Genomic DNA, 27,296 nt, shown 5'->3' with positions numbered 1-27,296 from the left:
CCCCCCCCCCCCCCCCCCTCCGGGATTTGGATATAGCACCAGTCCATATTGCTATTTCGATAAAATTGCGATTGTGCAGCCCTAGTGTTTGTGTAAATGAGACAACTCTTTATGGATAAAATTATGGTATATAAATGCAGTGCAGTGTGTCCATTCACGCAATATTTCTTTGTGTTTTTTTTTTCCCAGGTATGGTAAATCGAGAGGTACTTGAGCAGGTAGAGCGGGGTTACCGCATGCCCTGCCCCCAGGGCTGCCCCGAGTCCCTACATGAGATGATGAGGCACTGCTGGAAGAAGGAGCCAGACGAAAGGCCAACCTTTGAATACATCCAGTCCTTTTTGGAAGACTACTTCACAGCCACAGAGCCACAGTATCAGCCAGGAGACAACCTCTAGTCTGGTGGATTTGGGTGCAAACTCTGGTGTTATGCAGAGGAACATCAGAGGAGAGCAAAGCTTGGGGCAAACCAGAACTTCAACACAGGGAAAAGCCTTGATGAGGCTGCAGAGAAAGATGCAAACTAGTCCACAACCACTGCAGTATATCTAAGTGCAAGAAGAAAATGTTTTCTGAAGTAGTGGGTTGTCACTTGCGTACCCGGAGACTCAATGTTTGGGGAAGTGTCCAACGGGCGGATCGATGCTGGTACGTTAAACTCTGGGAACCCTAATCTGAATAATCCACACGGACCGGCTACATCAGATCAAATCAATGGCTACTTGTAGATCTTTTTTTTTTTTTTTTACTTTTTTAAATGATCAATTTCCCCCCTTTCTATTGTATTCTACAACACAGTTCTTTGATGCTGGAGTCAAGATTTTGTATGTACATGAGTTTGGTTTAAATATGTAGGTTGATAGGTTATGTTTTTGATGTGACCAACAACTGTGGTTGAATTGTCAAGTGTGTGCCACGTCCGTGAAGCTTTGATTGAGGTTTGAGGTGAGGTAAATGGAAAGGTTTGTACTTTATGGATGAAAGAATGTACTGGGAGATCAAAGTAGGTGTACATACAGTATGTGCAAAAAGATGTATTTTAAGCATGTGTGATCAGGGGGATGAATGAGAACATGGGAAGTCCGTGTTAAAGATCCTACGAATTATATTTAACATGGTCACTTGAATGGCAAATCATGTCGATTTTATAATGCTGTCAATTTTTTTTTAATTTAAACGGGGACTTGAAATCATAAAGAGGTATTTTGATAATATACAAGTGCGAGAACAGTTTTCCTGTTTAACATTTTATAAATGTTTTGAAAAGAACATTTCAGCTGTGAAATGTAAGTTTGAGTTAATTTCTATCTAAAAGTAGCATCTTGTGTTTTGTTCGGTGCACATTTCTTAATGCTGTAAAAGACTCTTAACATATTTCTCCTTATGTTGCACACATCTACAGTCTAACATCACAGTGGGTGAATTATCCCATGGATAGATGGTCCAGTAATATGTTAGATCTGTTAAATTCACGTCATCATGTAAATCATACATGCAGCTATATTTTTTTCTGTTCTTCCCATTAAAATCCCACCGAACTATGACATAACATGCCTTCAATGTCTGCTGGAGGGAAAGTTTAATCCAAAGCCAGCAACACAAATCAAGTCTTTTAAATTTGTAAATTCAACTATGCAGTCAACCAGTGATGTTTTATGGAACAGAACGTCTTAAATGGTATTTGCCTGTGTCAAGCTCCCCTTTATGGTTTTCTTACTTTAATTCCTAGTTGTAGAGATGATGGATCGTTTCTGGAGTGAAGGAGGTAGAACCAGACAAAACAAACACCTTGCACACACTGTTTAGGTCAGGGCTTTAGTGCTTTTATATTTTTATAGATATATATATATAGTCCAGTAACAAGTTCTCAAAGGTACTTCCACTGTCTGTCCAGCGGTATGTGATGGGAAAGACATCTTCTTGTTGTCATTCAATAAGGAGTAAGCTTGAGAATGGGACAAAGATGTGAAAAAATTTTGTATTTCTTTCTGTGCATCAATCACAAGAACCTAATGTGTTTGTTCCTCGAGATGGGACTTGACTTAGTGGGGAGATAATAATGAAATTACTGAGAATGATAACAAATATGATTTTGTACAGAAAAAATAAAGTTTTACTCAAAAGGGTTTCTTTAGCTCTTGTTTTTGACAAGCGACAATGATCCTCATTCAGATTGAGACCTGAGACGTCTACGTTTCACGGTCCCCATCTCGGCCAACTCTGCCATTAAGAAGCTCAGTGAGACATTGACTCAACGCTGTGGAGAGAGGTCTGGCAACGCGAGACTAGACTTTTACAAACCACTTGACTCTTGGGAGACAGATCTGAGTTTCATTTTTTTAAATTAAGTCATGTATTGTAATTTATGTTTTATTTAAGTACAACATTTGACAACAGGTATGATACTTTTTCTTCTTTTTTAAATTCAATACATCATAATGATTGACATGGTTAAATTGTAGTGTATTTACATTTTAACAAGATTAGTCCTACGACACAGGAACACAATCTAGTTCTGTTCACAAAGAAAGTGCTGGTACAAGTTTAGAAAAGGAGACAGTAGTTCTACTCATCCTCATACCTGGAACAAAAGCGAGAATACATTCATGTCAGAATTTTTGTATAACAGTAAATGTAAGTGTAAAACATTGCAACCAAAATTTAGGAAAAAAAGCACACATTTCCTCGTAGCTCAGTATCTAATGAGAGAATCTGATTTTTTTTTAAGAACATATTCAGAAGCACAAAAGTGTTAAGAGGTGATGGGTGACAGCTGTCTCTGGTGAAATTCAACCCTGACAGCAGGAGTGCATGGTGGTACAATGGAGGGATTTAAAGTTCTCACCTGACCATCTCCTTGTACTTGTTCAGGGCCTCCTGGGCCACATACTGGATGAAGGCCGGGTCCTGCAGCTGCAGCTCCCCAGGAACAGAGAGGAGAAGTGGGGGAGAGTTCAGGATGTGTACCTCCACGTTGGTGTCAGTCACAGATACGTTCTGCTCGTCTTGGCTCTTTGGCGCCACCTGCAGAGCACCAACCAATGTCAAACTACATTATTGAATGTTGATTAAAATTACCCTCACCTATCTAAAAAAATAGTTCCTCTCCACTTGGCCGTTTTTTGTTTATTTTACATTTAAGGATTTTTATTTGTGATTTGTAAAGGTTCCCTAGTTTGATTCATTCTTCATGGACATAGCTGAAAAATGTCCTTTAAAAATGTATCAAATGTAATTAATTACTTCCTGAAGACATTTTTTCTCACACTGTCCTAAACATGCACACTGTTAATCTGCATTTGCATTCATTTCTTTCCCTCCGCCTAACCATGGTGATTCGGAAGATGTTTTCAGGAGAGCTGCTGTTGCTCACAGCCAGAGCCACCCAGCTGAACTCGGACGCCATGTTGCTAAGCCAGTTGATCGTTTCATCAGTGTGGCGCTGGACTATAGACAAGATCTCGTCATACTGGTCTTTGGACACATCCAGCAGCTGGGAAACCTCATCCAGCTCGACATGCAGCTCCCGAACACTGGGGCACTCTGGAGACAGGAGGAGGACGAACGGACAGGTGAGCTACTGTGTGATGTCATCTGAGGTAAACATAAACTGGGAGGGTGGTGGGGGGGCTTCACCTGTGAGCAAGGCTCCCTGGCAGGCCTCACACTGGTTCTGCAGCTGCCAGCACTCTGAGGTTTGCTTGCGAAGGTCTCGGCACAACTTTCTGTTTTGCAGGAAACGGGGGAAAATGTCCCTCCCTACATCACAGAGATACGTGTCTTAACAATTACATTAGTTTTTTTTTTTGTTGATTAGCATTGTGCCACTACATCTAAACACTGGTTTTGGTGCAATATGTCTTAACTTGTAACTGTTTTTAAGATTACAGTTGCTCTAACCCATTTTCTTTAAGTCCAGCTCGGTGTTATTTTAAGCCCCCAACGTCGATTTCCAGGCAAAGCTCCGACTGTTGACATCAAAGCCTCTAACCCTAACCCTAACCCTAACTATTGCCTAATCCCAGTGCTTTCCAGGCAGCGCTGCTTAGAAGGTGACCTTGGGAGCTTAAAATACCAAACCCCTCACTGCTTTGTACCAGTGAAGCCAAATACTTTGCAAGTTTTCATTCCACCCAATCATGGCAACTGCTGATGAGTAAATTCACACATTCAACCAGAGAAATCTAACCAAAGTCCTCCAAACCATACGGCGATAAAGGTTTATTATTTGAGATTCCTACCCTGTAATATGACCCACAGGAGCATTTTCTGTCCTCATGTAAACCAGAGAACGCAGTTTTAAACACTTAACATGGTCATAGTTTGGTAAGGTTTCAGCACCCAAACTACTTAGTTAAATTTAGAAAAACATTGTGGTTTGGGTTAAAATTAGATGTTACTTCAATTCCGGTTAACCGACCTATGGGAGTGTTTTCCAGTGCAGGACAGTCTCGAGAAAAAATAGTATTATTTTTCAGCTATTTTTGGTCTTACTGGCACCAACTAACTGAGGCCCCACACTACCTTTCTTCTTCTCTTCCTCTACTGCATCGTGGATGTCATTAAACACCTGGGTCACCACAGCTCCAAACTCCTCCACCACACTCTTGCCAAAGTCGAAGAAGGAGTCCAGCACATCTTCCAGTCCCACCCCCTGCAGGAAGCCTGAGTCCTGGCTGGGGTTGTAGGGATCAGCTGTGGTCTCCTCTGTCAGGATGTCACTGTCATTCAGAAAGGCCCTCAGGAGGACTTTGTCCAGTCTGCTGCTCATCCTGGAGACCACGGCAACGCTGCGGTTCACCAGCATGCCCACCCTGCTGGTCAGGCGGTTGAAGGAATCCTCGATGCGGTCAACCTCAGTGTCAGATTGGTTAGGGCCCTGATTCACCAGGATGTCCCCTGCATCCATGCGAGACTCTTGGGGGCCAAAGCGCTTGGACACTCTACGGAAGAAGTTCTCCACCTACATTGTGAAAGGTAATGGAGTTAATTTAACTATTGTTTAAGAATGGGGCTTCTATCCAAGATGATTACTGGGATCAATTTCAAAACACACAATCAATATAACTTTTATTAAATTTTTTTTTTTACTTTTCTTGTTAAATAGTTTTTACTCTTCAGATCTCCAAAAACTATTCAAATGAAGTTTTTTTTCACGGCAAATGAAACAGTTAGTGTTTAGTTGAAGTGTTCACAATCAATAGACGTGAGGGGTCAAATACAACATTATAAGGAGCCACAAGGAGAAAAACAAGTTTGGGAACTGGTCTAAAGGAAAGTTATGATTGCAAAAGAAAATGTTGTGGCACATTTACATTTACATAGGTGCAGCCATATTTAATCATCAATTGTGCTACTGTCTGTAGATTTCATACCTTGACATGAAAAGCGCCAAATCCCCTGCGGCAGGTGGAGGCGTAGAAAGATTTACATGCATCCTCCAGACAGGGTCTGCACTCCTCCCACTCCGACTGCAGGGAGTCTTTACACTGCTCCTCTGCCTCCTTCAGCTTCTCGGTCACCTCCTTAGCCAGTTGGTCTGCCCCCTGATGGCAGAGAGAGAAGCATTTCTAATTTGCTTTTCTTTCTGTCCGCCTTTCTTTCATAGGACAGGTTAACGTTGGTCCTACCTTCTTCTTGTCACTGCTGTGTCGGAGCGACTTCATGAGGTGTCCGTGCTTCTGCTCGTTCCTCCACATCACTTCCCTCATCTGCTTCACCCCATACAGAGCTCTCCGCACCTCCCCATCCACCAGTTTCTCGCCATTCAGCGACAGCTCTGAGAGAAGGAGAAAAGAACCTGGGTGAGATGTACACTTGCATTTTTTTAAACTTGAAAAATGATTCACAGACGGTGCCCAGATAGCTCAGAGCGGGCGTGTATATCTAGAGGTGGACTCCTTGACTCAGCGGGCCGCGGGTTTGACTCCAACCTTCGGCCCTTTGCTGCATGTCATTCCCCCTCTCTTTGCCCTTTCATGTCTTCAGCTGTCCTGTCAAAATAAAGGCCAAAAAATCCCCCCAAAATAATCTTCAAAAAATAAAAATAAAATGTTTTCATGGACAAAACAAGAAAAACGATTGACTCTTTGAAGATTACTGCAGTGGGATTTATATGGTACTGGACAAAAGGAAAAACATCTAAAACTTATTAAATAAAACAATAAGAACAGCTGTAAAAATAAAATACAAATAAAAAGTTTAAGAAATGAGTGTTTGTATGACACTGTATTTGCTATATATTTTAGAACAAATAACTTTTTTGCTGTGGGACTGCTGATCAAATTCTAAATAAAGTTAAATAAAGATAAATTTAGATTAATCTGTGCTGACCATTGTGCTGACTCACGTTTTAAGGTGTCCTCCGAGACGCCTCCGGGTTGATCCTCCGGGGCAGAATAAAGGACCCCCAGCATCACCACCAGAACAACCAAACCGAGCAGAAGCTTCATTCTTGAGCTCAGTGTCTTAGAAGGTAAAAAAAACTCAGTCTGAACGACAAGTGAGGTTATGACGGATATAGAAAACATTTACCTTATGATAACACTTATACAGAATGTGGTTCAAAAACAACAGGTGCTAGCTAATCTGATCTAGGAAGCTAATAGGATTTGAGTCTGGGCATGATTAAACATTAAGAATCCTACTGTACATGGTCATAAGTAGGTCTGCCACTTGGCGGTGCTACACATCTGTCTGGACTTGAAATAATAAAGTTGTATGTTCCTAAAACTTGTGAGATAACTTGAATAGCCAATGTGCAGTACATTAAAAAATCATATCAGATTTAGAAAAAAAACAGGCTTCTGTGGTTTAAGGGGGATGAATATGATAGAATATTTAGGCAGATTATGTTTAAGTTTTATGTCATACTACATCTTATTCTTTGAAATGCTTTGCTGTACAATTTGAACTACACAAATAATGTTATGGATGTCTTTCTTTTTAAACTTTGCATATTGGGTTTTGCATGAATATACAATTGTGTCATCAGAGCATTTATACTAAGTTTATATTATTCCCTTTATACAAAACATTGTAAATAGTGACACTTGACATATTGCTGAAAACCAAAACAGTCTACAAAGATTCCTTTCTTTCCTTCTTCAGTGGCCTGTGTTATTTATTAGAATGACTAATAACAGCCTTGCTCTTGTTTAGTACTTTGAGAGTTACCATTAAGAGGTCAACAGTAGGCTGTGAGATGCATAAGATACATCATGGGCCTCACTTCAGCTTTAAAACCTGGCAAGCTGTGTTTATGTCTGGACCATCTGCTGTGTCAGCAGCCGAGACTTCATCAAGTCACAAAAGCTGGTATCATATTGTGTTTACACGTTAATTTGGTAACCGGTAAACAAGCTAAACTCACCCGTCCCAGTTTAGCCACACAAGGGGTTACACAAGTTGGCATCCAGCAAGGATTTACAATAGATGGGGATGTACCCACTTGCCTTCAACTTGACTTATTCCATTATGGGTTTAAGCTGCTGGTACAATCAGCTCTATTATCTCATACTCACAGCATATCTAGCTGTTGTTTCTAAACAACATTCATTATAAGTAAATGTAAAGTGGCACAAATCAATGTGCCACTTTAATCTTAATTATCACTTTAAAGTAGCAAGGAAACACAAAGAGCAGTTCAAATGATAAAACGTGAATTTAGCAAAATAATATTTACTATCATAACACCTTATCCTAAAAATATATCCTGATGTTAATACAATAGTCAATTCAACTTAAGTCGAATCCAATAAAAGGGCCTAAAGTGACCATCACAACAAACTTAAACTTTACAGTTAACTTTAAATTAACTTTACAAACTGTAAACTTACCAGTAGATGACTGACGGTGCTTCCCCACTGGCAGGTATAAACAAAGAGCTCTGTGTGGACAGTAGACAGGAAGTTTATACTGACCTGACCAGATCTATTTGTGCCCTTTCCTCTTGAGCTTCATCCCATTACAGTCTTTGCTTGATGTCGATGCCTGTTAATCCAGCATTAACATGCTGCCAGAGAGGTTTGTTTTGCATAAGAGATTGCTTACTCATGTCAGACAAAGGCTACTGTTCACATTAGGAAATATTGTTAATTTGAAATGTGGTAACATGTCACACAAAACCAGCACAGAAGCCAATAACCTCTGTACACTTATATTCATTTGATTTAAATACAGAAAGGATGAATTGTATACCAGAGGAGGGAAATAAATGAAATATTTGTCATACTGTCTTTCAAAACAGTTACTATTACTACCAAATATATTTCCGTTAATGATATGAAAAACTCAATATATTGTTTTAAGTAAAATGATCTACTATTGATTAAACCTAGTAAAAAGAGCTGTTTACTTTGTGCAAAAATGTATTGGAAATGTTCATAATACACACAAATAATGAAACATGTTAAATAAATGGGTCTATAAACTATGGCAGGCAGGGCCCTTTGGGAGGACTGACATCAGCTCCTAAATGATTCCTCAGTGGGAAGTCCTTACAACACACATACACACACACACACTGATAATGTTTCTCGTATTGGATGGATAATTGTGGAATTATTATGGTGAACCTTGTAGTGATTCTCAAATCCTGGAAATATGCAACCAACCCATATTTGTGATTGCTAACATTATTCTGTCATATATAAATTACCACCAGCTATTTTTAGATCAATACTCAGATGTGAATCTAGGTTATTTTTAGTTTAACGACACATTCCTCTTATTAACAAGCTGTTTAGCATCTCCACTCCTGGAATGTGAGGGGGAAAGGGTTCCTCTGTCCCCATCCATTCACTGGTGCCCCATCCACCTCAAAAATGTGCCCTCTTTGCATGCTGTGACCCAGAAAATAGGGTCTTCGCTGGATAATAATCTAAAACAGACAACGTATCAGCTCAGTCTGCAGCTTTGCTGACACCTTCAACACCTGTTTCCTATAACACTGCAGGGAGAAACATTCTTCCTATGTTCTCCCGTAGTTGACCTAACCGTAAAACAGTGGACAATAAAAAGCTCTGAGGCTGCATGCACGCAATCATTGGGCAATAAAGGAGAATCCCCCCAAAAACTTTAGGAATTGATCTAGGGGAAATCTATTTTTTGCTAATCTGATGTTCGCTCATCTCTAAAAGTGCAATTTCGAACATTCAGAGTGATTTATAAACTTCAAGGAAAGCAGCAGGTCAATAAAACTGGCTCACGATGGGGTCTTGTGTAAAGTTTTGTGGTACTGATCAAAGCATGGAGCGCTAAACTAAAGAGATAAACAGGTGCAGGCGGTGAACTGTTTTACAGAAACCTGAGGTGTAATGGATGAAACAGTTCACGACTGGGAACCAACAGGTCTGAGAGCTGTGTTGAGTTTTTGTTTGAGAAAATAGGATTGATGCGAGGGATGTCTTATTGTAGCCCGTTCAACAGAAAAGCTCAAACAGGGGTGTGGATTAGATATTTCCTCAGTATAAAATACAATAATGAGCATGCAACAAGTGTCTGAGGAATGGAAACTCCAATGGAAAAGAGTAACTGCATGAGGTTTTGCCCTTCAGCAAACGTCATGGTTAACAAACAGCAGATGTTAAATCCTTCTTTGGATTTTGTGTTATTGTCATCTGTGGACAAGTGAGCACTGTTTCCAGTCCATTTGCATGCGTGCAATGTGAATAGGGGCACTTAACCTACAGATGATTACTACCCGAGGCTGCAGAATTTTACATTTCTCGGCTCATTTTTGTGGTTTTATGGCCATTGACTTTTATGTTTTGGTTCAGTTTCACAATTCTTAGTGTTTTTAGCCAAAGCATGCTGTTTTCACTGAAAAAGTTCACCGTAAAAACCCACTGTACACTACATGCCCAGCACCAAACAGCGGACAAGACAGTTCCACGTTTAATGTATTATTATTTTTAGATGATCAAATATTTAAATAAAACCCTAAATTAGACAATTTTTAAATATAAAAGTATGAAAATAGACTAACAAGACTAACAATAAACACAAGAATACTCATTCAGTGTAACCTACTTTTTTTATCACCACACATCAATAATTTCCCTCAAGGTGGATTTAAATATGTATAAAAATATTTGCCACAGCAATGGAGGGGGGAAACCGGCCATACTTGACACCCCCCTCCCAAGGCGCGCACAAACACACACACACACACACACACACACACACACACAGACACACACACACACACACACACACACACACACACAGAGGTGCAGACGGTGCGCACAAATGTGGGAACACGTTGTTTCTCCGAGCAGCCCTACGGGCGCACCACTTCCTCTCAAGTTTGGATTCCTTCACTTTTAGAGTTTCTCCGGTTACTAAGCTGGGCTGGACTAAGATACACCTCACCTCAGCATCTTTCCCAACTACCAGATAAATAAGAAGATACTTTTTTTCTCTTGTTCTTTTAACTTCTGATTGCATTCTCTCCTTGCAACGAAGTCCATTCCTCTTTTTGCTGCACCAACTGAGCTGAGACACTGAAGTTACCTGCGCTGTAGGAGAACGTCTCCAGTGTAAAGAGTCACGGATGGAGCTTTGAATTCTTATTTCTTACTGCTACAAAAACCAGTGGATATTGGCACACTCGAAGATCCAAGGCGCTGTGCGCTCGAAGGGAACTTTGGGGCAAATGCCATTGCGATGCTGTGGATGTGACTTCAAACAACAGCTTCACAACGGTAGAGTCCTGTAAATCACAATGAAAGGTATGCTCATTCAGAGGCATGCAAAAACAACTATTTAACAAAATGAACCGAAGCGCACGCCGCCGTTTCATTTCTGATCACTTTGGTCCATTTCGTGCTTGCATAACATTCCTCTAGCACTTTCTTTGTCGCTTTTCTGCCTCTTTCTCTCGACGTGAGGAATGCGTGGGCTACAACTCGCGTCTGACATCTGCTTTCAATTAGGGGACTCTGCATGGGATTGTTTTGCATCTGGCTGCTGCTGCACATCAAACACTAACCTACTAGAACTTCAAAATCATAACAAAGCAAAAACAACAACAACAGGGTTATACCTTCACCAAGATAACAAGTCCGTAGTCACTTTGTGTTAGTAATTAAATATTAAATACTTTTGAAGTTCTTTTTTTTTCTTGCGCTGGAACGCATTAGGTTAAAGTTTGTCTTGGTTTAAAGAAATGAAGAGCACTAAAGGAGTCGGCCCAAACTCACGTGCATGAACGGTTTAATGTGGTACAACTCCGCGCTAATGCTCACCCGAACCCTGAATCCAATGACTTGCTGCCTTTGACCACATTACATGGACACCCAAAAGTGCATGGGTCATGGTGGTCAGTGGTTAACAAATCATGTATTCTATGTATTTTAAGTCTGCCCAGATGTGGTTCTGATGTAGTGACCCGGTGCTAAATCGCCTGACATTCTCCTCCACTCACAAAGACCCCTGGTAGGTCAGCAAGCTCTGGTCCATTATATATAAACACTACACCACTCCTGCCACCTTGCGGTCCGCTTTAGCATACTAATACAAAGCTCTGCATTGTGGGAATGTTTAGAACAACTCTTAGCCCTCAGATCTAATCTGGGATGGGATTGCCATGCTGGCACCTTCCTGTAATTGCATTGAGAGGCAATGTGATTTAACATAATCACCGTTATGTTTAGGTTTTCAGACAGTTTTCAGACAGTGGTGTGAGATTTTATTTCTTTTTTTTTCGATTCGATTTATTCTAGATTTTGGTTGCTTTCTTGTTATAGTTATTTATTTTAATTTATAAGAATCTGGCAGCACTGTAGATATCTTTATAAGAAATGCTGTGGCTTTGGTTACAGGTAATGGGGATCCTAGTACATGAGAAATATAAGTAGGGAGGTATACTTTAGGACCAGCATGCACCTGGGGGGTCTATTGTTTTTAACTGGAGCTACAGAAGCAATAGAGATAATGCTTTCTTTATTTTTTGTTTGCATAATTGCTACGGATAGATAAACCACAAGAAAAACAGCATGAGATTGTTGTCAAAAAATCTTGTCACAAGGTCCACTTAACTTGTTGTTTTCTGGAGTTTCAGGCCTTCATCAGTGGACGGCATTTCCTCATCCACAGAGGAAAGCCATGAAAGGGCGTTAAAAGCTACAGAAAACCCCAAAAGAGAACTTTGTTATAAGAATTATTTGTCAAAATGCAAAAACCTAATGTATGAACAATTGACTTATTTTGCCTGCATCTAGTTTACTACTGATATCAAACTTGTTTGGTTTGGATTATTGACTAATAGCCTCTACAGAGACAAACACTAGCAAGTTACAGGGTGCAGGAATTCATGATAGTCAGTCATTTTCATAAAATTATATTGTGGTATGTTCTAGTTTTAAGACATAACTGTTCTTTCAACAGCATTTCAATAATCATATTCCAAATTAAGAATGTGCTAGCTGTATCTTGACATATTTCCATTAAAATGCTGTTTAACCAATAGTTATGTGTAACCCAATTTTAACCATGATACTTGGGCTATCCTTTGACCTGCAAAGAAACCCAGTACTCAGTTGGGATCTGTTCCGGTGATGTTGAGCAATCACTCTTAGGTATCATGGCCCCATACAGCAATACTTATCCCAAAATCGAAATTACACTGAGTTTCTATTTTGAAATCTACTCAGTTTTCAACCCCATTGGCAAAATGCTATGAACTCCACTTCCCCGAATTGCTTTTTAAAAGCCAAACATACTTACGGTAACATTGTAATAGAACACAATCATGTTGCTTGGAAAGTTCCACAAACAGGAAACAGAGTATTGAGGTTACTGGGAAAGGCAAATTCCTCAAGTAAGATGTGGTTTAAGATTATTTACAACTGTTTAGATTGTTCTTGTCACTTTTACTCGCTCTGCTCTCTGTCATGAGATGTCTGCTCATATGTCCCTGTGATTTCTTGCACTTTTAAATTCCATAACAGTCATTTCTGAACATGTTAAACTCAAGAAGAGACATGCAATTCATCTGTGTTTTTCATTCACCTGTTTTCACTATAAGGAACCATTATATATTTCTCTGATAGACCGCCATTGCTGTTAAATCGCCACACTTCATTGCCTTTGGAATTTTGGATGAAGAGTTTTTTTCTGAAGATGTTTGGGACTTATTCTCCTACTTAATTTTCACCGGCCATGGATGATGACACAGACAAAAAGCTATCCCACAGACGCAAAAGCTACTTGAACAAAGACATTCACGGCATGTCAGGTCATGGGAGATGGGAGTAATCCCACCAAGTGAAAGAGAAGCAGAGTTTACTTTAAAGATCTGAGCTAATCTGATCAAGACAGGGTTTATTTTATGTTTAATATTAAGCACTGACTGCACAAAGAATAGCGTCAGTGGACTGTAACACAGATACAGCTACCTTTACAGCTACCTTTTCCAAGGTCAAGTTCCACTTAACTGCTTTTAACAGCATTCTTCATCAGCAGAAAAGGTTTCCTGAGTTTGCAGGAAAATGATGATGCTGATGAAGACTATGAAAGCCCTGGAAAAACCTTGTTAGTGGCCCTTCAGATTTTTTGTGTTCGAGTAATATTATGCTTTGGTGGTAATAAGCCTTAACTGCATTTTTAAAGTCCTTCACCCTTGGCATCTTTAATGTTGCGAGGCTTTGTTCTGGGTGTCTGGGTGTCTCCCGTGGGTTACACGAGATTGTCTCACGAGATCGTTTTGACTCCTCCGTGGTGGTGAGGTTATTTGATAAGTGTTTCATGGTTGACGGGAAGACAACACAAGGGTTAAACGCGATTCTGTACAACTGTACAACGGGATAAACTAGATATGGCTCAGTGAACGTAATGTTACTTGGAGCTTTTGGTATTTCTCTGTCCATGCATCATGCTGTGCCATGAACTTCTCCGATTTTGTTTTGTATTGTAACAAACATATATGAGTAATGGCACTATATACACTGATGACATGTCTGACAATGGGGACATTCATAGACAGTACTGTACGATGTATGCACAAGCTAATATGCTGAATGACAAATTTAGTACGTGATCATTATCTGTGAATATCACACTTTTTAAAGTTTTGATGCACCCCAGTGTATACTGCCCACTTTTAGCGGTACTATAAAAAAAGCAGCATGCAGAAACTCAATGTGGCATACCATGATGGCATGAGGCTGCTGCTTAAAATGCCACGATGGAGCAGAGCAAGCCAAATGGTTGAAAGTATTGATATATACACCTGTCCCGCTGTACTCAGGAATCCCATGTACAGATGTATGTGTAGATTAACTGAGTCATTTAACAACATAATTGCAACACTAGCAAAACCTGCAATGAGTGCATTTAGTTTCACTTCGAGATTGTGGGACTGTTGGCGTTTGAGTCTATGCGCTAATATCTGAACACTCTTTATGTGTATTGTGGAACTTTTATTGTTATAGTCATTTCTTATTATATGTGTTCTGTCTTGTATTTTTCTGTCTTTTGCTAGTTTTGTATTGTGCTACTGACCGTTTTTTTCTGGGTCCTGAATAAAGAATATGATGATGATGGTGATGTTAAAGACAACAGAGACTTGTCAAGTTAAGTTAGTCAAGTTTGTCTTTTTAAACTATTTTCAGTAGATTTAATAACATAAGGTAGTGCCCTAGTCTCTCTGTTTTTATTGTTTAAATGCAATGTGGCTAGTTCCACAGCTCATTGTATCTTTAAATTGTAATTAATTCATTTTGTTCTCCCTCCAGACGACTTTGCTGATGAGGAGGAGGTGCAGTCCTTTGGTTATAAGAGGTTCGGTGAGTATCAAGGGACTTCTTGACTTCAAGCTGTGAACTTAAAGGACCACTTTCACTGGTTCATAACCCAGATGGAACAAGAATAATTTATTTAAATACAGTATTTTTCTTGGCTGTTATCCACTTACAATAATCCACAAGGTTAAGAGAATACCACACCTTGTTTCCAAGAAACTCATTTATTTTTTGGTAACGCTTTCATTTTCAGTTCTTGTTGTAACAGCAGTGGTGTACATGGAAAGGGAAACCGCAGCATCCTGGGTGTTCTTGAACAGTTGCCTGACTTTGCAGCCTTATCAGCATTTAAGCGCACTTTTATTTTTCTCTCAGCACAAAACTACACATAATAACTTGGTCCAAAACCAAGAAAGTGTCAAGAATGGTTCTGCTGATATCCTTCTTCTGTTTGTCAGATCCAAATTTTCCAGACGGATTTATAATCTCACTCACTCATCAGGCAATGAAAACGATACCCACTGGCCAGATGTTGGTAACACAGCTGTGTGTACCACGTTTAAAAATGTTACGTTGACACATTCCTCGAGTTCAAGCCGCTCTCCTGACACAAGCCACAGTAATATACACAAAGAGATTTTATTAAAATATGCAAAACTTACTTTTGAAAACTAGTCCACAGTTTTTGCCTGATGTATTAAACTCTTTTTAATGTTGGTACTAAAACCTTAGTTCTTAGTAGTAACAGTGTAACAAAATTCATATATTTCTTAAATGCATGGATGTTTAACGTTGTCTTAATTGTTGCACGTTTGATTTTATAATTGAAATCAGGCAACATCTGATTAAAGAACCAGTAAGCATGATTTTTGTACAACCATTTGGTACTTTTTTCCATTACTTACCCAACATGCTGTCGGCCTTTGTTGAAAGTTAACATACATAATTATGTAATGACGATACATATGTCACTACTATTTCCCGAAATTTTTCATGCTTGATAATATTTTTGTTTACATCTTTGCCAATCTGAATGTCCCAGTGCACAATAGTACACAGTTGCTTCCATGTTTATTATTATATGTCAGCGTGCTGCGTGTGATGTCCTTTGTTCTTTTGAGCATGCGGGTTGGATGGAATGCTGCCCGCCAGAGCGACTCCTGCCTTAATGCCGTTTTTTAGATAGAGAGCTTTGAAGAACCATAACTTCAGTGTGATGTGTCTGTGTCTCCTGATAACTTTCTCCTGCTTCTGTCCCAGAACATAGATCAAGTTTTAATACTTAGAGGAGATAAGCGTTACAGTGAACTCTCTGGTTTAAGAGGTGTTTTAGAGTGTGTGTCATCCAAAAACTACGCAGTTGTATGGCTGGAAGTGCAAGAGCAGAAGGAGTCCACAGTGCGTGGACATGATATATACTGTGCACACAGCTTATTGCCTAACCACCAAAGGTGTGTGTTTGAAACCAAACTTTTTTTTAAGAATGTGTGATTCAGACAAGATTTATTGAATACATATTTATTCATAACATCTGTACTTTTTACCCTTGCTCCTTGACCTCTGGCTACTAAGCATCTGTACAGGAGCAAGGGTTAAAGGAAAAAAATGTATCTGTTGAGTATCAAATACTTGAAACATGTCAAAACATTTGCAGAAACCGCTCTAATAACACAACAGGATGACCCTTAAGGCCGAGCTGGCGTGCACCAATGTGATGTCATAATGACGTAGATCGCTAGTGCGCCAGGATTTAGAGTGAGCGACAAAGTTGAAACAGGAAGTAAGTACAAACTCCTGGGCAACTAGATGCCAGGAATCTCAGAGTGACTGCATGTCTCCCTTGTAAACTTACTGGGTTGAGATGAGTTCTTTTATGATGAATGAAATGTATCAAATCATCAAATTGAACCATTGACGTCAATGCTACTGCCAGTTCTGCTTTTGTTTACCTTTTTTCTTCTTCTTCCAGTCAGTAGAAATAGCAAAGTCTGTAGCCTTTCCTCATTAGTGCCACCTCTATTCAGAAGACTGCAACTAGTGTCACGACCACCACTCACGGGTATAAACCCCTAATTTTCACCGGATGCGTAACAGCTCCGGATTGGCTCTGTGCTCCCCTGTCCATCAACACCCACCAACAGATACGCAAGAGGCCGGAGAGATTTCAGCACAGGGCAGATAGTCCAGGACATGAAGTCGAGCACAGAAACTAAATAAAACATCAGGTTAATTTTCAAAATAAAATCGACTATGCTCAAGGCCGATCATATTTCCCGGCACTACACCTTCAAAACACAGCACAGAGTTGTTTCCTCTCTATTTGTCAGAGCCAATCCGCAGCCGTTACACATCCTGTGTAAATTGGGGCTTTATGCATCCTGTGTGGAAGCATCTGCATTTGTTGTTTCTCCGCTCATTCATTGATTTTTTTTAAAGGAGTCGTTTGAAATTTTAGGAATTATGCTCTGTCGCTTTTGTACCGAGAGTTAGATGATAAGAGAATGGTATTGATCTTCTCATCTCAGCAGGAAATAGGGTAAGAGTATTTTCAAAAATGTTGAACTGCTCCCTTCACATCTGTCTGTGCCTTCCAAACATACTTGTGTGTTGGCAAAGAAATATGTTATATGCTTCCCGATGTCCTCAGTACGGAGAGGAATGAGGTCCTTGACTCATTTTGACATCTGCTTTCCACAAGAGGTCTATTATTCCACTGAGATTATGTCCAAACCTGAGAAGTTGCTGATCCACTTCCTGTATCCATACTGGAAGTTTATGCAGTCCAAAACTATATACTTTGAGAGGGAGAGCTGTGGGGAGGGAGACATTGTGAGCCTTCAGAGTCTATGCTTGGGCTGTGCTGTGTCAGCAATGTGCTAAGGAAAAAGTGAACAAAATAAAACCTCAAGTGGAGAAGAAAAAAGGACTTTACAACTTGGTGTTCCTCTGTGCTTTTATTAATATGCTTTATTTTTTTCTGATTTAAGGGGTAAGCATTTGTCAACATTTTTATTTTCGGCTGAGGAGTAGCATTCCTTTCTTGACTTATTTTTAGGAGCACAACAGCAAGTGGTTTTAATTTACGTGGACTTTATTACCAGAAAAGAATGTTTTTGGAATGCCTGCCTGTTACTTAAATCCCCCTCCAGGTTGTCCTAATGAAAGATTACTTGCTTGTGTGTTGGAAAAAAAAGTGGAGTGAGTCATACGAGAGAGGGATAAAACATTAAAGGATTACACAGAAGTAGACTTTAACAAAAGGAGAGACAGATAAAACACCACACAGCACTGCTCGGTTAACTTGTTAATCTGACCTGACCCAGACCTGCAGATCTGCCGGAGCGGTCTGTGAATGGTCAAAAGGATGGTGGTTCAATCCCGGATTGACCAATGACAGGCAGACGGGAATGCATCCCAGACACCACACAAATTACTGCGTCCCTGCAGAGGCGAGCATAGAGCATGCCGTGCAGACTTCTCCTGAGAGTGTTAGCGCGGGAACAGGCGTAGGTCAGCTGCAGTTCAGCCTAAAAAACTCTGCACTTTAGAGCAGTTCTTTGCTTAACAAAGCTGGTAATGACTCAAATGCAGACGATGATTAGACTAAGTTTGCTGCAAATCCTCTTACTAGTTAGTAGAGAGATGTGTTCTCACAGTGGAGGCTAAGTGCAAGCCAGCTTGTCTTCAGCTAGGATATAACTGTGGGCTACACAGAGCCAAACATGAGACAGACTGATCGTGAAATATAACTGGAAAAAGTACTTCAGAGGGAAAATGCCAGTCTTTTCAAAGTTAGTTTTTTCAGTATTTTATTACATCCTCAGTTATTAAACAGCACAATATTGTTTTTTTTATTCCAGGGTCCCAGAACACATGACTGTAACATATGACCAGTAAAGCAGTTAAGTACATGACTGTTCTATTTGTTGTAATGGACGCAGTTTAAAGACATAGTTTACGTTGTAACATGGAACTAGTTAAGTTTAGGCAACAAAATACTCTAACAAAAACTACAGGCTTTGGTTTTAAGTTTGTCATATAAAAACGTCTAAAATCAGAGCGTAACTAGACCATGTCATAGACGTACCTACATCACAGACTTAGCTCTGTAAAAGATGGTTAATTTAAAAGTAACTGTAACCGACTTTTGGTTTCACACAGGACAATAAACCCTGGTCTCCTGGGTTTGTTTGACCCATCCACCAACCCAACCTGTCTTTATATGCAGAGTTTGACACTCTTATATTTTGTTACCTTACTTTCTCGTTTTCCTGTGATAATTACTACATTACTAAAGATCGCCGCCTAATGACAATTTAAAAATGATGAGTAATTATAAGCTGCTTGCACAATTGACCTGAACATCATTTTCTGGGTAAGGACGATCTGTTGATCCTAGACTTAATGTGCTACCATCATTGTTAATTAATGCAGGAAGTAATGTGCCCTTTTTGTACTGAGACTGACAGTAATGGTGCATTCCCACACACTCCTCTCTCTCACAATCATGGTCATGATTAAAGATCCTATGACATGTTGCTTTTTGGATGCTTTTATATAGACCTTGGTGGTTGCCTAATACTGTATCTGAAGTCTCTTTCCCAAAATTCAGCCATGGTGCAGATTTACAGCCACTAGAGCCAGTCCCACAATGAGCTTTCCTTAGTATGTGCCATTTCTGAGTCTGTAGCTTTAAATGCTAATGAGGAGGAGAGAACCGGGGCAAGGTGGAGGAGGGGGGTGTAGCCTTGACCAGATTGCCATTGTCAAAGCAGAGAAAGGGGAGGTAACCACCTTTCCTCTTATAAAAACCTTTAGGGAACATTCCGGATTGGCCCATCTGAGCTTACTTTTTCTCAAAGGCAGAGCAGGATACCTAGGTCTTGGTTTACACATTTTTAGCCACTGGGGGACCGTAGGCAGTCTAGGGGAACTCAAATTAATGTTAAAAAAACTCATAAAGTGAAATTTTATGCCTTGAGACCTTAAATGCAACGTATGTGTGTTGTTAAAGTCATATCGTAGAGAATTGGGGGGTGTTTTACCTTGTCAATCCGATTTTCTTCATTTATTGTTTTTATTTGGTTGAGTTGAGTAAATAACAAATTTGTGTGAATATCAGGGTGGTGAATTGGCCTGTAGTGCATCTTACTTTCATGCAGGAGTGCAGAGTATGTGCTCTGTTGCAGACAAACAATTGGTGTTGGGGTTGTTTTCAACCCTAACCATAATTTTAGTTAGCTAACCTCAACCACCCTAACTCTACTGTAACTATATCTTATCTATACCATACTTTCTGTCCCCAAGCAAAGCCTTTTGGCAGCATTTGAATTGACATATTGAGGAAAAACTTACATATAAATACATCTACATAAATCTAAATATGAGAGGAAGGTAGAGGGAGTTACATGTGCAAGAAGCAGCACGGAGGCAGTACTCATTATTGGAGTATTCAGCTAAGACTGCCAAATAGTTATTATGGAATGCCTGGTTTTGCACATTTTCATATACTGTGAGGATGGTACAACAACAGCTAGAACTACTGCATGGCTCCATTTGTTATCAAGCCAGTTGATCAATGAACTACAGATGCATTGATTTCCATCTTATCTTATCTTTATGGAAGGCACTTATGAAACACATACAGACATAGATACAGAGACATTAGAGAAGGAGCCCTTATGACCTCAATATGTCAATGAAAAAGGATTTCAGATATAACAAATGACAGTTCTGGAGTTGCAGTTGAGCTTCTGTCAGTAAATGGTTTTATATATAGCCATAGTTGTTTTGAACGAAGTCGGCTTAACCACCTCATCCCACTTCTTCACACCACTCAATGCTACGTGTCCCCTTGGGATACGTTAACATCTCATAGGGTGTCTTCTTTCACATAATGGATGTTTGTTAAGCTCTTCTTTCCCAGCAGGTTTTGGCTCAGTCACAAGAAAAACACATGCAAGTGTTGGAAGTGTCTGACTCCATTTTCTGTCAACAAGTCTCAGATAGGCTGAAAAAGTTCTGACTATGGCTCAGCATCCGGGTTACACTTATGGGAGGTCTTTTGGCTCCAGAGAGGGCCAACATCAACCTTGTTCCTTTCTCTCTTTGAAAAAACAGCAGAAAGCTAGAATGAAAAATGTGTATTTTTCTTTGTTGTCCTGTGGGTCACAGTGCTAGTCACTATCCGACTCTTGGACCCGCCTGCGTTTGTTTCTCTGGCTGTGATTAGGTTGGCCCTACACCAGCACACCACTCACTGTTTTTCTTGTTTATTCTTTAGTACTTATATTTCTGGAGATACTGAAAAATGTCTCTGTGTTGTGCAAAGAAGACAGCCATGTAGAGTTTTTCCATTGAGCTCTCAAGTGTTTCAGATGGCCGTTTCAAGTCAGGCATGGGTTTGTATATTCACATGTGCAAGTATGCTGCAAAGGAAAATATCAGAATGATATCAGTCTGCCTGAACTTTTTATGTCTGCAGGATTAAGTGTTAAGTAATTTGGTACAAAAGTTCGGTGTTGATTCACCCGTGTTCAACGTTAAAAATGTTCTCAATTATTTCTTGAAGTATAGTAATATATGTACTTTTGTTGAAAAAAATATATATATATACATATATATTTTTTTACATTGGAACTAGGCTTCTTGAAAAAAACTAAAATCCATGCCTGTGACTTGAATGTTGCAAGATGTTTTAATCATTACCTATTGGCACTACTACACATCTTGAAGAAAAAAAAACAGCAAGATCTATGGATTATCCAGATTAATTGGATACTGTTTCTGTTTCTTAACATTTGATAACTTCTGATTGAAGAGACTTTGTTTCTGTATATTGATTCACAACAAGCTGCATATGGTGTCAGTCCCATCTAAGCTATTTGCCATTCTTGCAACTATTTCTCTGGCTCTGGCATAAGCGGATGAAAATTTATTCTTAGGATTATGATGTGATCATTTGTTGTTTTGGCAACTGTGAAGACAGTTGATGTCAGTGAGCACAGTAACATACCGATATGACGTAACATTTGGAAATGTGGTCAACAATTCAGAAACCTGAAACCAAGCTAATTATTCAATGCTTTGAGAGCACATGTTTTGTACTGGGTAGCCACAAAAAGCAATATCTCAAAACCGTTAGCAGATGCAATTTAAACAGTCTGCATGACTATAGCAACAGAATAAGTGAAAAAAAATGTTTGTTGTGTGATTTTGACAGTTGGAATACTGCATCTCTTGATAAAATATTAGTTTGACAATACATTACATAACTTTTGACATGGACCATAGTGCAGCAATGCTGGCCTGAGCTGGCAGTTAGACCACCCTCTCTATGGCAGTGTCTTACCCCAAATGTAAAGCCAGACTTGGCTGGACGGCTGGCTGGGTCCAGACTGTGTGGTTTTATCGGCTTTACTGGGCAATGAAGCTTGAAAGTGCGGTGATGGGACGGAGTGCAGCGCAGACTCAGCTCAGGCCAATGATCATCAGGCTGACTGCTGATTGTTGCATATACAGTGTCTTAAGTGCCTAAGACAGGCCCACCCAGCAGGCATGCCCACACAAAAACCCAACTGCACAGATGTTTTGTGGAGTAAACTCCAGTGTTCAACTTGGCACCAAAGCAGTGGTTTTGGGTCCACATGAATGTATGATATATTCTTAACCCGCATGACAAAATATGTGTTATGTATTTATTTGTGTTGTTGTGGTGAGGTAGAGATTAGAAAGAGTCTGCCTTTTTGATTGATCTAACTGCATCGGATTTTTAGATGTCTTCCAAGGCACAAATAGTTATCTGTGAAGCTTAACTATGAGCCAATATAAATAAAATCTTTCTCCAGACTGTGGTTACAATTATAGATTTTTTTTATATTGATCACACTTCCAATCCATAATTTACAAATAGAATGCTGATGTTGTTCTTGGTAATAGGAAAATTAGTTGGACAAAAATGGGTCCTTCAGAAATTATGAGATCAGAAGCATAGCACAGTGCTTCTTGAAGGTTTCAGTCCTAACGTACAACATTCTCTAACTTCTTGCTTTACTAGACCCTCTTGTGCACTTTGCCAAACCCTGGAAATGACTTAAACCAGTGACGGAAACTGTTTTATATCAAATGTGGGTTTTGTCATTGAAGTGGCAAGTTCTCTAACATAGTTAAAAAAACATAGTTCTTGTGTTGGCAGACTACATCACTCACTACGCCTTTGGAACCCAATATTAGCTATTAAGGACCTCTCACATTGGAGAGGTGCTTTTCAAAATGAGATTGAGTTTTTGAGCCAAACCTGGGTAACACGCTTGGTCAGGACCCCTCGGCAATACTCTTTAGTGTGCAGGGTAAAATCCCTTAGTGAGGGTTAGGGAAAGATCGTGGTATGGTTTAAAAGTGTAAGTTTAAGTCACATGCGGGACAAGAATAGGACAGTTAGGGTTTGGAATGCTCATGGGTGGTGTTAAAAATTGTATGTTTAAGTGACATCCAGGACAACAACGGGACATGAACCCCTGTCTGCTGGGTGAAAGTTCTGTGTTATGTGACCCACCCACCCAAACCTGCCTTGGTCTTTAATACTACTTGCTACCGTTGTCGCCCTTTATATTACTGTATGTCATCTTACAGTGCCGCGGTTGAGCTGCTGCTGTGCCCAGTGTTGCTCATACATATGCTAAAGGGGGCCTTGTGCGTCGGTATCTTACGCTAAGGGCCACTGACCAAACGTCGGTGTTTGACAAGTTGGGAGTAAAAACACATTGACCTAGTTTATAGCTATGGTAAACATTCCAAGTAACTGTTCACTATTTGGCTAACTGTTGATGATGTGTATGTACTCTTTCTTGTGATCTCTACATGTATATTTGTTGTACTTCCTATAGGTACTTAAAGTTGTTTTTCACTGGTGATACTACAATGTTTCTTCCTGACAAGAGGTACAACATACAGTCTGAACAGTTTGTCCATACCTTTTGTCAATCCAGTTTGCTTGTTACTTTACTTATTTATTTTTACACTATCTTTAGTCCAACATGTGTTCACGGTAGCCAACTGCTGTCTTCAATCTTTATTAGAAGAGAATTTAGTTATCTGCATAGTTATGCAGCTACACACATAGTGAAAGCAGAATAACATCTATTTCATCCATCATTCTAACAAGTCATAAGTTAAAGAAAAGAGAAAAGATGCTTATGTGGTGTAAGTGTGACTGACATTTTTGAGGATCAACCCCCATCTCGCTCTCGCTCTCGCTCTCGCTCTCGCTCTCTCTCTCTCTCTCTCTCTCTCTCTCTCTCTCTCTCTCTCTGGCTGAGGATCACATAGTCAAATTGTTGCTTAAAATGACCTCATTCCAACATGCCAACATGCCAACACTGGAACATGAGCAGGAGGAGCCAAGGGGTCTTTAGTACTCCTCTCAGGCCAATAAAGTTAGTTTATGGCTTCCATGTTTTTCTAAATTCATGGTGTGATGGTAATTGAAACACCTGTTCTCACTGTGAATGTCCTGCATTTTAGTTGGAAATGTAATAAATCAGATGGGGATGAAAATGTTGCAATTTAAATAATATTCATTATTTAGTAGGACATAAAAATAAGAACTGCTTGGAATTAAATGTGTTACTATTTTCCACCCTCACTATTCTCCATCTAAGGCCCTTCAGAGTTGTTATAACAATGCCAGACCTTGGTTTGTTTCATTTGTGTAATAATGGATTATCAGGCTGGACTGACCATGTTTAGCAGAACCACGGCATATTTATGTTGCATGGTCTTCTCAGCACAAGAATGATTAAATGGTTCTCCTCCTTTCTGGTTCAGGCCTAGTTTTATTGCACAGTCATATAAAATAAAAAGTAAAATGATCATTATTTAGAATGACAAGTGATGAGAGAAGTGTAATTATTGAGTTAAAATAAAGCTCATCATAAGGTAATATGTCCTTAATATGTTTGCATAAGTGTCCATACTTGCACATGCCTGCTTTAAAAATAAATTTTTACAGTGTAGTTGCAGGTGCTATTTGAGTTGCATTTTACAGCTTTCCCAGGGAATAGTAATTCTCAACAATTGCATTAAAACTACATAAACTCCTGACTGCCAATGCCATCTCTGCTTGCCAGCTCACGGTGGACCTACAACACATTCCTGAAACTTGTGGTAGCAGATGTGACTCCCAACTATTTATCTCAAAATCTCACCATCCACAGTGAGACCAGGAGCCACACACAGTGAACTTGGATTTCAGTCTTTGATGGAAACTGCTGACTGAAACACAAAGACTTTTTTGATATCCAATCCGGCCCCATAAACCATCCTTAATACAGTGGCCCAGCTTTGTTTATGAGGCACACTTGCGTGCTTTAAAAGTCTGTCTCTTGAGATTACGACATAGGACCCATTTGTCACAGTCTGTCTTCTTCTAACCAAGCACAGATGGGATGACAAAACCAGATCTAATCAACTCCATGTTCTCTCCTTCATTGCATCTAAATCCCTATTTGAATAGGCCGCCTAACTGTTTCCTCTACCAATACTCTCTGTTCATGCTTTTCTAGCACTTTGAAGTAAAAAAACAGTAGCATGCTCATTATATGAACTTTGCAGAGAAAACTTAATATTTAAGCTTTTATAGCTTAAAAATTAGGTGGTGATAGACAAGGCAAGGCATTACACATTGTTTTGACAGTCCATTCCACCCACTCTTTTTTTCACACTTTTGTACAGTAAATGGTTATTACAGCTGCAGAATGGCTGCACTGCCTGTGAGTCCACTTAATGAATATACTGTATATGATTTATATCAGATGCTATTAACTAATATGTATATGATTAGATGTCTGAATGTTCCTCAAATCATTAACATGATGCCTAAGTCACATAGCTGGCTGTGTAAGGAGACATTCCTTCAAGACAGCTCTTTCAAGAAACCCAACAGCGTTAAATATAAAAATAAAAATAAAAGCAATCTTTGTTATTTAAGTTTTTAAGTGAAAACAACCTTTCACATTAAATCTTGCAAAGGAAGAATGTATCTGGGATGAGAGAAAAGTTCAAAAGATCTTCCCATGCTCTCTTAAAGCAGTCAGTTACCTTTCCTTCCAAAAAGGATTACGTATAGTACCTAAGTACGTTTTTTTTGCAGGCCTATATAGACTTAAGGTATGATGGCATGCTGAAGACGATGTTTTCCTGAACCTCCGGTCCATATTGTACTGTATATCCCAGTATGGTGTTTATCATATAGTCTGTGGCCAATGCCTTCAAAGACACTGTTCAGCTTTAGGCAATGTGTGTTTTTGTGCATGTGTGAGTATTTGTAATGAGGGCATCTCATCCTGATCCGCTCAACCACATGCAGCCAGCGTACAGATCTCTTGCGGCTGTAAACCACTGATCTCTTTACTCATCATGTCTTGTGGTTCTTAGAAAAACACCCAGAATAGCACACAGTAGGCAAAGTAAAAAAATGTTTTTATTCTGATGATGCTTGGAACAAAGGGATTATGTATTAAATGTAACCATGCATCTTTTGATTTGGCTACACTGTAACAAGGTCCAGATGTTCTAGAGTACCAATCTAAAATGTCATAAACCTGTTAGCAGCGAGTGAAATAAAAAACATGGCTCAGGCTATCTCAGAAATTCAAGGACCCTGATGTCTTAGTAATTTGTCTCAGTGGTGACTTCCCTTGTTTGAGAGTGTTTGTTTGCTAACATTCCAGTCGGTGACTGTTAATACCGGGGTAGTAATAAGTGCCAAAGGGGGACACCATAACCCCACCACACCTTGTTAGCTCAGTTATAGGTTCAGTGGTGTCTCAAGAATAAAATAAGAAGCATCACTCACAGTTCTGTAAGCCTAGGATGCACTATAAGATAGATAAGTACATTTACAGCCATCTGAAATACGTTGAATTGCAAAAGAGAAGACCATGAATCAATTAAGTCACTTTTTTAGCTAAATTCAAGTATAGAACATTGACACAAGAAGTTACAAAACTAAACCCTGGAAGCAGCCTGGACCTCAACTTTAATTAGAAGCATGCAGCTTGACGCCCCGCTTTTTGAAAGTTGCTGCAACGCTACCAGGAAGCGTTGCCTGGATGAACACATAGACAATGAATGGAAAGCCTGGGAATTATGCTTAGTCTTGTTTAATTACTTCCCTTTTTCATGTAAAATACTCAATACTGGGACATGCTCCAAATAATACAAATCCAAGAAGTCAAAATCTCTCTTTGGTTAAATTGCTTAGTGCCCACGTTTCCATTAAGGTCCTGTGGTCACAAGCACACATTACATCATTTTAAGGGGTCACAAGCTAAAAAGATTGTGAACTATTAGTCTAGAGGATGAACAAAGTGTGCTGTTTTACAAACTGGTTGTAGTTTAAACCCTCCTGAATGTGGATCATGTCTACTATGAGTTATTTTTGAATGGGTGCCTTCATGGAACATCTTATGCCTGACCTTGACAGCGGTATTATATATGTTTCACCCACTGAATTACACATTTATTGTCAGTCTTAATTCAAGTGGATTGGAG

At 39.6% G+C, this 27,296-nt stretch overlaps 3 protein-coding genes across 5 annotated transcripts in view; 2 read left to right on the top strand and 1 right to left on the bottom strand.

Moving 5' to 3' along the window:
* Nucleotides 1-2,126, top strand: part of yes1 (YES proto-oncogene 1, Src family tyrosine kinase) — a 25,491-nt gene extending 23,365 nt beyond the window's left edge. Inside the window, exon 12 of the mRNA XM_034886715.1 lies at nucleotides 190-2,126. Coding sequence (XP_034742606.1) covers nucleotides 190-398 — 209 coding nt within the window. The 3' untranslated portion in view covers nucleotides 399-2,126. The remainder of the gene's footprint in view (nucleotides 1-189) is intronic.
* A 218-nt stretch (nucleotides 2,127-2,344) lies between these two features.
* On the bottom strand, nucleotides 2,345-7,990 carry clul1 (clusterin-like 1 (retinal)). Of its 2 annotated transcripts, none has more exons than XM_034886724.1 (9): nucleotides 7,839-7,990; nucleotides 6,350-6,467; nucleotides 5,631-5,779; nucleotides 5,376-5,546; nucleotides 4,525-4,963; nucleotides 3,637-3,759; nucleotides 3,329-3,543; nucleotides 2,846-3,024; nucleotides 2,345-2,581 (listed from the first exon to the last, which is right to left on the bottom strand). In XM_034886724.1, exons 2-9 carry the CDS (start codon nucleotides 6,450-6,452, stop codon nucleotides 2,566-2,568), a joined length of 1,395 nt encoding a protein of 464 aa, XP_034742615.1. In that variant the 5' UTR covers nucleotides 6,453-6,467; nucleotides 7,839-7,990; the 3' UTR covers nucleotides 2,345-2,565. The 2 variants fall into 2 exon arrangements, with proteins under 2 accessions (XP_034742615.1, XP_034742614.1); XM_034886723.1 differs by having other exon boundaries at nucleotides 6,350-6,491; nucleotides 7,839-7,966.
* A 2,243-nt stretch (nucleotides 7,991-10,233) lies between these two features.
* Nucleotides 10,234-27,296, top strand: part of colec12 (collectin sub-family member 12) — a 44,550-nt gene continuing 27,487 nt past the window's right edge. Inside the window, exons 1-2 of one of the 2 annotated variants that reach the window (XM_034886701.1) lie at nucleotides 10,234-10,733; nucleotides 14,739-14,789. In XM_034886701.1, coding sequence (XP_034742592.1) covers nucleotides 10,727-10,733; nucleotides 14,739-14,789 — 58 coding nt within the window. In that variant the 5' untranslated portion in view covers nucleotides 10,234-10,726. The remainder of the gene's footprint in view (nucleotides 10,734-14,738; nucleotides 14,790-27,296) is intronic. The other variant, XM_034886702.1, reaches the window with a different exon arrangement.

Source organism: Etheostoma cragini, chromosome 12, assembly GCF_013103735.1.
Source record: "Etheostoma cragini isolate CJK2018 chromosome 12, CSU_Ecrag_1.0, whole genome shotgun sequence".
Classification (NCBI taxonomy): Eukaryota; Metazoa; Chordata; class Actinopteri; order Perciformes; family Percidae; genus Etheostoma; species Etheostoma cragini.
The sequence above is the reverse complement of the archived record's forward strand: the minus strand, read 5'-3'. Positions and strand labels throughout refer to the sequence as shown.

What these genes read in the sequence shown, in the direction of transcription:
- clul1 (XM_034886724.1), bottom strand. Translation starts at nt 6,452, where the DNA reads ATGAAGCTTCTGCTCGGTTTGGTTGTTCTGGTGGTGATGCTGGGGGTC. An exon ending in ACAGCAGTGACAAGAAGAAG is followed by an intron (nt 5,547 to 5,630) that starts GTAGGACCAACG and finishes CTCTGCCATCAG; the next exon opens with GGGGCAGACCAACTGGCTAA. An exon ending in TTGGCGCTTTTCATGTCAAG is followed by an intron (nt 4,964 to 5,375) that starts GTATGAAATCTA and finishes TTCACAATGTAG; the next exon opens with GTGGAGAACTTCTTCCGTAG.